This window comes from Ostrea edulis, chromosome 2 (genome assembly GCF_947568905.1).
Source record: "Ostrea edulis chromosome 2, xbOstEdul1.1, whole genome shotgun sequence".
Lineage (NCBI taxonomy): Eukaryota > Metazoa > Mollusca > Bivalvia > Ostreida > Ostreidae > Ostrea > Ostrea edulis.
The window spans coordinates 46,935,608-46,944,454 of record NC_079165.1 but is presented as its reverse complement, the minus strand read 5'-3'; the positions used below and the strand labels follow the sequence as shown (position 1 = coordinate 46,944,454).

At 35.9% G+C, this 8,847-nt stretch overlaps 1 protein-coding gene across 10 annotated transcripts in view; it reads right to left on the bottom strand.

Annotated features, from left to right (window-relative positions):
* Window positions 1–8,847, bottom strand: part of LOC130051726 (uncharacterized) — a 42,440-nt gene that overhangs the window by 4,527 nt on the left and 29,066 nt on the right. For 4 of the 10 annotated variants that reach the window (XM_056154284.1, XM_056154283.1, XM_056154285.1 and 1 more), the window contains 9 exons: window positions 7,095–7,220; window positions 6,857–6,991; window positions 4,085–4,252; window positions 3,836–3,991; window positions 2,943–3,092; window positions 743–994; window positions 439–637; window positions 230–322; window positions 24–119 (listed from right to left, as the gene is read on the bottom strand). In XM_056154284.1, the coding sequence (XP_056010259.1) occupies window positions 24–119; window positions 230–322; window positions 439–637; window positions 743–994; window positions 2,943–3,092; window positions 3,836–3,991; window positions 4,085–4,252; window positions 6,857–6,991; window positions 7,095–7,220 (1,375 nt within the window). The remainder of the gene's footprint in view (window positions 1–23; window positions 120–229; window positions 323–438; window positions 638–742; window positions 995–2,942; window positions 3,093–3,835; window positions 3,992–4,084; window positions 4,253–6,856; window positions 6,992–7,094; window positions 7,221–8,847) is intronic. The other 6 variants (XM_056154286.1, XM_056154291.1, XM_056154290.1 and 3 more) reach the window with 3 other exon arrangements.

The window sequence follows — 8,847 nt, the reverse complement described above, 5'->3', positions numbered from 1 at the left end:
CTTGCCCTTATTTGTTGTCTTACCTCTTCGATACCTAAACAACAAGCATTGCTCAATGATAGGATTAGCTCTGTGAGGGCTTTCTGTACAGGAGCATCCGCACCAGTGATCTGACGAGTCTTGTAATAATTCAAAACATCTTGTGAAATTAATACAAATATTCACGAAAATAGGAAAATTGTACTTATTTCATCTCCAAGCAAAATTTGAAACCTAGAGCATTCGATACCTCTCTAGTGTTCTCATCTGATAACGTAAATGCTGCTTGTCTAATCCTGGTTTCATAATTTGTCTCTGTTCGGTCACAAAAAGTATATGCATCCTGGCCGAGTAAAATGAAAAAGTGTTACATTTGAAATAGTCTACCTAATAATTGATATGTAATACGAAAAGGACGGGAAAATGATGAAAGCTAATCAATTGTGAAAAAATTAAAACCTGTAAAATTTTCAGGAGAGCTTGTATTGTTTCCTCTTCGTTATTAAAAGTATTGTCAAGCTCTTCAAAGGCATCTGTCCACTGATTGTCATACAGCTCGGAGAATTTCTCTGCTAATTTTGTTGGACGGTTGGTGTCACTAAGGTCAGTTATCGCAGCATTGCCTTGAGTTAACTTTGCACCTGCCACCTTACTTAGTCTGCAGTATAACATGCCAATATGAATGTCAATTTTCTCTTACCATCTGTACAAAAAAATAAATTCTTTTAAAGTACAAGAAACATTCATTATTGTACATATCTACCTTGTGAGGACATTATCCTTTTCTTTTGACACTTCGGCAATATCTTTTCTAAGCTGATTATTTTCAGTCGCTAATTGTGCTATCCGTTCTTCTAAACGCTCTGTTTCTATATTCATATCGGAAAGCTGTTGTTCAGTTTGAGAAATCTTCTTATTTAATTGTGTATGTTGCTGTTGAAGATTTTTATTTTCGACTTGCAATTGATTCAAATTATCATTTAAATGCTGGTTTTCTTGCTCAACTTCAGCTTTTCTACAATGAAAGAATTGTGTAAAATGAACTCAATAAATTTAGCGAGTCTTTTAAAAGAGAACCAGTTTTTATTTTACTTTAAACCAAAATCAACAAGATGAAATGAGTATCACACAACACAAAGCAGTTTCATGTGGATTGCGCATGAGTACATCTTTCAAACTTTAGTTGTATGTTGTCGGTTATCTTCTCCATCACAAAATCATGGCCTGGACAAACATTTCTCACTCTTTTTTAAATGACCATGCATGGTTCATGGTCAAACACATTCTCTGGTCATACGCAAGTTTATGCCATCCATAAAGTTAAGGCCTAGAACAAGTATTTTTAATGTTTCTACACGTGACCTAGACCTTGATGAATTGGTATTATCTAAGGACATGACACCACGTATAAGCAACCTATCCTCATTCACAAAAGCCATGGTCCAGACATTTGTTTTAAATTCAATTTGCTAGTGACTGACCAAGTGATCTTGGTTCAGAGACATGTATTGCTTGCTAGCAAACTTTGTGCCAAGTATTAACGTCCGATCTCTCTAAAGTCATGGTCCAGACTTTTGCTTTAAATTCAATTTACTAGTGACTGACCAAGTGATCTTGGTTCAGAGACATGTAGTGCTTTCTAGCAAACTTTGTGCCAAGTATTAACGTCCGATCTCTCTAACATTTTACCGATGATTTTGACCTTGGTCATATATATTTAGACTTTTAAATACATTTTCACTGTTTGATGCACGAAAGTACTTTGAGGTCTCAACCCCTGAATTAGGCGCCATGAATTTGAAAAGTTTTAGAGTGAAGATCACTAAAGATAGAAAACATTTTCACTATGTGAACCATAGAGACTCGTCCCTGTACCAAGAGCCCTTGATCCTACCGGGACCATGGATTTCACAATATAGGTACAGATCTCCATGTTCATTAAAGGGGCATGGACTGAAAAATTTATTTTTCCATATTTATTGTTTACAGTGCTCAACTAACGTATTTCTAATGGTCAACCAAAATTTGAATATCGGTCTTTGAGTTACAAGTGAGATACAGCACTATTCTTTCTTATGTAAACAAGGCTCGTGCCCTGTTTTTGTTTACATATATATTGCTTGATAGAAAATATAATGTTTAAAACAAAATAAAATGTGCTAAACACTAGAAACTATTAAATTAACGTTCAGAATTAACTTGTAAATAGAAAAATCTGCTTTAAACGAACTTTTACAGGTATATCCAGCTTATTTAACCTATGTAAACAAAAACAGGACACGAGCCTTGTTTACATAACAAAACAAATTGTGTTCTCTGCATCTCCCATGTACCTCTACAACTGACATTCAATTGTTATGACCATTAGAAATACTTTAGTGAAGCATTTTAAACACTAAAAACGATAAAATAAAATTTTAAAATTTTCAGCTCAAATCGTGTCCTTGTCCCTTTGTTTGATGCCCTGAAGAAGGAAGAGTTAAAAAACTGAATTATACTTTTATTTTATACTACCCATAGAGATCTACCATAGTACAAGAACTCCTGTACCACTAATACTATTAATTTCCCAATTCTGTAGAGGCTTTGCTTAAATCCTGAATGTAAAATGCACACAGTTGATCTGCTACATTGACAGATTTTGAATGGATTTGCATAATTTTTAAGGGTTTATTCCATTCCATGACTTCCAAAAGGGCTAGGACCATATAACTTCTGCGGAAACGAGGGGAGGGGGTATTTATATTCGGTCTTGAGAGGGATAGGAAAAAACGAATATAAATAACCCCCTCGTTTCCAAAGAATTTAGGAACCATAAACCTAGATTTTATTGTCCCTATTCAAATATCCTATAGATATTGACAAAGCAGTTTCTGAGTTGAGAATGTTGAAATACACGACGAGGATACGCACAAAAACAGATTGCAAAAGGTCACCCGTTTCAAAATGTCACGAGTTATTACCTTCTCAGTGCGTTGTTTCTTCCTTCTAAAAGTTCTGTCATTTCGTTTTCCTTATATCTGATGCGTTCCTGCAATTGTTGTACATCTCTCCTCTTTTCTTTGAGCTCTACCTCTGAATTTTTTAATTCAAGTTCAGTTTTGGAATGTCCACTAAGGAAATATGTAGAGTGTGATTATACTCATGGTATGCTATTAGGGCAAGGCTGAGATGGGATTCTCAAATTATAGTTGCGATATCGGAATTCTATATATTTCGTATTCATGATAGACACAGTATATACAATCCAATAAGTCGATTAAAGACAAACTTCAATAACAGTACATTTTGGTCCTAATTTTGAATGTGATTTTAAACTAATAAATAGCAAAATGTATATATGAATAAAAAGGTGGGAATTTAAAAAAATGAATTTTAACTTTGGAGAGAATTCATGAATTTATCATGTACATACATTTCCCGCCATTTTTCTTTAAATAGCCAATTCTAAGTAGTATGGGTTCATAAAGTTTGGACCGTGTACATGTATCACAATGAAACTAAGATATGTTACTTATATCACAGTATCACATATTTGGTCTACGCACGAGGCCCATGATTTCTATCAGGTAAAAATGTTTTAAAACTTTGTTTTTGGGAAAACATCAAATGCCAACAACTTTATGATATCATTTCGAAAATAAGGATAATAAATCAAAAGAATTCTGTATCACAAATGCCTTCTGTTACACATAGTCCGTTGGTTACGACAGGTTAATGTGAAACATGTAGCTGTAAAATTCAAACCACTGGTAATATTGAACTATAATCAAGTGAGGCAACATCAAAATCAACGTACAATATACAAGAAGTTCAAGACTTTCAAAAAGCATCTATTCGTTTTAGTAATTCTAACCTTTCTAATGCAATTTTTTCTTCTGACAGTTCTTTCCTCAACTTTTCTGCTTTTCTTTCTTCTTTTGCTAGGCGTTCTTCCAACTCTTGGCTTTTTACTTGTCTTTGTCTATCTTCAACCTTCAAACTTGTCAGTTCACTTAACGTTGTTTCATGTCTTCCAGAAATATTAAAAGCAAGATTTTACAATGTTTACGTAGAAAATATGACCAATGACTAATATGAAAATATCATGTTCTTAATATATTACCTTGCTATTGCAATGTCGTTTTCCTTTTGTAGCGTTGAAATGTGTTTACGAAAATTTTGATTTTCTGTCTTCACATTTCTCAATTCCTCCTCCAACTGTTTGTTTCTGTTTCTGATCCCTTCTTCGTGTGTTGGGGGAAATCTCAATGAATGCAAGTTCACATCTGATCTATAGTCATGAATATATAACTAATTTCTTTCATCATAATATTGTGAAACCATACAATACTGTACATCATGATAAAATTGTTGTTTTGAATCACTTTTATTATATTTTTCTGCATAAGGGCGTTAGCTTCGCAACCAAAGGAGGTCTAAGTTCCATCTCATTCCCGGCGACGCATCAAACCGTTTAGTGTCCATTTGATAAGATCCAGGCATTTCAAAGGTATTTTCGTTATGATCATTGGCACGATGAAGAACCTTCACTGTCAAAATTTGTCGCATTTCATCTAAAGGTGGTGACGTCTCTACATTACTGAAAAATGTGGGTTTATAAAGTATGACTTTCCCCTGGAAGTTTAGCTCCAAAGTGAAACTTCTCCCATGAGGAAGATCTCCAGAGCCGGTCTACCCCCCTCCCCCACCCTCTACGTAAAACTTTCTCCAGGGGGTAAGATTCTTCAGTGAGACTTCTCCCCAGAAGTCTGGTTTTAGAGTGATACTTCCAAACTGAAAGTCTGGCTTTTAGTGAGACCCCCAGGAAATTTGCCTGTAGAGAGACCCATTTATGAAACAGTACTCTTATCTCCGCCAAAATCGAATAGGAGTGAGACCCGCCAAAGTTGAATTTTGCGTCTGGAGTGGGAGTATCCTCATGAAGGAAGACTCACTCTGGAACCAGTCTACACCCCCCCCCCCCCCGAAGTCTGCCTCGAAAGTGAAGACTCCATCCCAGAAATCTAGCTTTAGAGTGGGACTTCAACCTCCCATATTGGTATGATCCTTCTTTCACCATCCCATTGGTGCTCTCCAAGGATCATTTGTGTTTATTAGCTGATCGGTGCTGTAAACTCTAGTATTATGAATAATAGAAATTGACTGTTTATTAGTTCAATAATATATAGTGTAAATTATTTCCCGTGACTAGGATTTTTCTTTCTAGGCCTTTCCATGATAAAATTCATTCTCCATAACCATCAAAATAATGTGTAAATTGACCGTCACAGATTTTGACGAAAATTTACACAAAGTATACTTATTTCAGCCTTTTTATCATTACACCTGCAAATAATTATGTGCTGTGAATTGTGTTTCCAGGACATCTATTTAAAATTTTTCTGGATGCTAAAGTAATTAATCTACTTAAATCCTAAGTAGATTTACTTAGGACGCTAAAGTATTTTCCTTAGTTACGTTATAATAGCTGATTTTTCCAGGTACTCCGGCATCTTCCCACACCAACGACCTCCTCAGGAGGTCAGTATGGGGAAGTTTTACTCTAGAGATTCTAGCTTTCTGGGGTAAATCTCAAGACTCTAGCTTTCTGGGGTAAGTGTCACTATGAGGGAAGTCTCTAGCTTTCTGGGGTAAGTCTCACTATGAGGAAAGACTCTAGCTTTCTGGGGTAAGTCTCACTATGAAGGAAGACTCTAGCTTTCTGGGGTAAGTCTCATTATGAGGAAATACTCTAGCTTTCTGGGGTAAGTCTTCCTACGAGGGAAGTCTCTAGCTTTCTGGGTAAGTCTCACTATGAGAGTAGACTCTAGCTTTCTGGGGTATGTCTCTCTACTAAGGAAGTCTCTAGCTTTCTGGGGTAAGTCTCCCTACGAGGGAAGTATCTAGCTTTCTGGGGTAAGTCTCATTATGAGGGAAGACTTTAGCTTTCTGGGGTAAGTATCACTATGAGGGAAGTCTCTAGCTTTCTGAGGTAAGTCTCACTATGAGAGAAGACTCTAGCTTTCTGGGGGTAAATCTCAAGACTCTAGTTTTCTGGGGTAAGTCTCGCTATAAGATAAGACTCTAGCTTTGAGGGAAGTCTCACTCTATAACACCGGGTACTTGGTGAATGAACAATCATTACCCAAGTTCAACGTTTTAAGTTTGACGCAAAGAAAATCAAACCTTATATCCCTAAGCATATGTCCTAACCTCTGACCTACTTTCACTGGTTGAACAGATTGTAAATACAGTATAACAGCAATACTGTAATGAATGAAAAAGGATAAAGTCGTCATCATGCTGATCATTATTTAGCTTAGAACCCTTGAAATTTCTTTTCTCCTTCTTTTATCTTGGTTATTTCATAATACTTTAAAATTGTGTTTGTGAAAATAAAAGGTTGGGACCAAAAATTGCCCACATATGACTAGCCAACTTTATTACGAGCATGCGATTTGTCATAATTTGATACCACCTGCAAACAAATAAAATGAGTGGGGAAAACAAATAATGCTTGAGTAATACCATGAACAGTAAATAATTATATTTAGATGGATCTACAATATAAAATGGTTAGGGTGGGAGATATTTTACAAAACATTCAGCTACAATCCTGTCTTTATTTTCTGTTTGCATTGTCCCCTGGCGTTGAACCTGGGAGATAACTCTTCTAAATAATGTTTCCTAGCAAGCAGTAGAGATAACTCTGTTTACTAATGATTGCCAACAATGCAGTTATGTTAATTGGAGCCGTGGTAATGGTACATTGATATATTTATGTATCGCTTACGCCTCATCGAGTCTATACTTTTAAGTAAAAAAAATTTTAAAATACATAACTCAAGTACAATCTTCAATACTAACAATTTAATCCGCAAATATGTATAAATACCGTTTAAGATAATCCTCAAGACTTTCTTTCAAACTCAAATTCTCCCATTTTAATTTCTCGATTTCCTCGTGCAGGCATTGGTATTCACTGGGTTTTGACGACATTAACATCACAGCTTTCTCAGAATCAATTAACCTACATAATGATATCATGTTTAATGTTGTTGAATTCTTTGACAATGTTTGTGATGTTCTTTTCTATGAGAAAGAAAGAGAGAATTCCTGCATGTGTTTCTTACTTGGATTGAAGAGATCTTAATTCAAAGTCCTTGAGTCCCAAACTTTCTTTTGCTTTCAAAATCTCGCTATCTTTTTGGCGTATTACACTTTCATGCATCAGTGTTTTGTCATTCTTTTCTTGTAAGCTATCACAAATAATTAGAATTAAATCATGATAACTAAAGCATACAAATGATCAAATCTAATTGGTTAAAAAAAATTTTTCAGAAACATGTATGCCCCTGTTGTCCAAAATTGAAAAGGGTTATACACATTATCATTTAACTGATGGTAGTCCCAAAGCAATATTCTGCGGACAATATGTTCCGATGTCCAGAGTGGATTTACCCTTAACCTTTGACCATATAACCTTAAAATCACTTAAGGTCATCTACCACTTAAGATGTACCAGTGTACCAAGTTTGATGTCCATCAAGTAAAGAGTTCTCAAAATATTGAATGGACAATATCTTCCTATGTCCAGAGTGGATTGATCTTTGATTGAGTGTATCTTGTTTAACGTCTCTCTCGAGAATTTTTCACTCATATGGAGACGTCACCAATACCAGTGAAGGGCTTCGAATTTAGACCTTTGCTGGCGCTTACGGCCATTGAGCAGTGGGGGTTCTTTAGCGTGCCACACCTGCTGTGACACGGGACATCCATTTTTAAGGTCATCTCCGATGACCCGTGACATGCACACCTGAAGCCGAGCGTTTGGCGATGGAACTATCACTATCTGTTTTCACGACTTAGGTCTGTCGCGGCCGGGAGATTGACCTTTGACCATGTAAACTCAAACTCAATAGGGTCAACTACTCCTTACGATGTACCAGTGTACCAAGTTTGGTGTCGATCAAGCAAATGCTTCTCAAAATATAGGAGACAATATGTTACTATGCCCATTTTGACCATTGACATTTGACCATGTGATCTCAAAATCAACAGGGTTCATCTACATCTTACGGCGTACCAGTGTACCAAATTTGAAGTCTGTCAAGGAGAGGGTTCTCAAGATATTGAGCGGACAGTATATTCCTATGTCCAGAGTGGACTGACCCTTGACCTTTGACCATGTGATTTCAAAATTATTAGGAGTCAATAAGACGTACAAAGTTTGGTGTCTGCCAAGCAAAGGGTTCTCGAGATATTGAGCGAACAAGACTTGGTCTACGGACCGACCGACAAAACAATATACCCCCTCTTTTCAAAGGGGGAAGGGAGGTTAAAAATCAAAACAAAAGTCTTATTGCGTTATATAATGATTCACTCAAACAAAATATTAACATTATAAAAACAATTTTAGCTCCACAGAAATTAGTCATCCAAACGTTTATGAATACTCCCCCAAAACATCTGGACGCTTTCTATGAAAGACAAATGGCGTTAAATTAGTAAATAAAACTATACTATGAGGATGTGATAGTGCCTTATAAAACTAGTGCGCTCCATGTATGAAATTTAAACAACAATACTTAATCAGAATTCAGTAATTTAAACCATGTTCATTCCAGGCGTCACATTCAAGTTAACATGGTAATTGTGTTGGGAGTCCAGGGGTATCTTTTTCCAGAGGAAAGATGTTCTAAGCACAAAGTTTGTTTTTCTGTCAGTGGAAATTATATGTTTCAACTTCTAGAGTTTGCTTCAAAGTAGTTTCTATTGGCGTCAGCATTACTTTCTGAGAGAGGATTTACATAATTATGGCTAGCTTTCCAGTCTATTTTGATACTTGTACCTTATACATGTAATTACATATTATCACAAACTTAT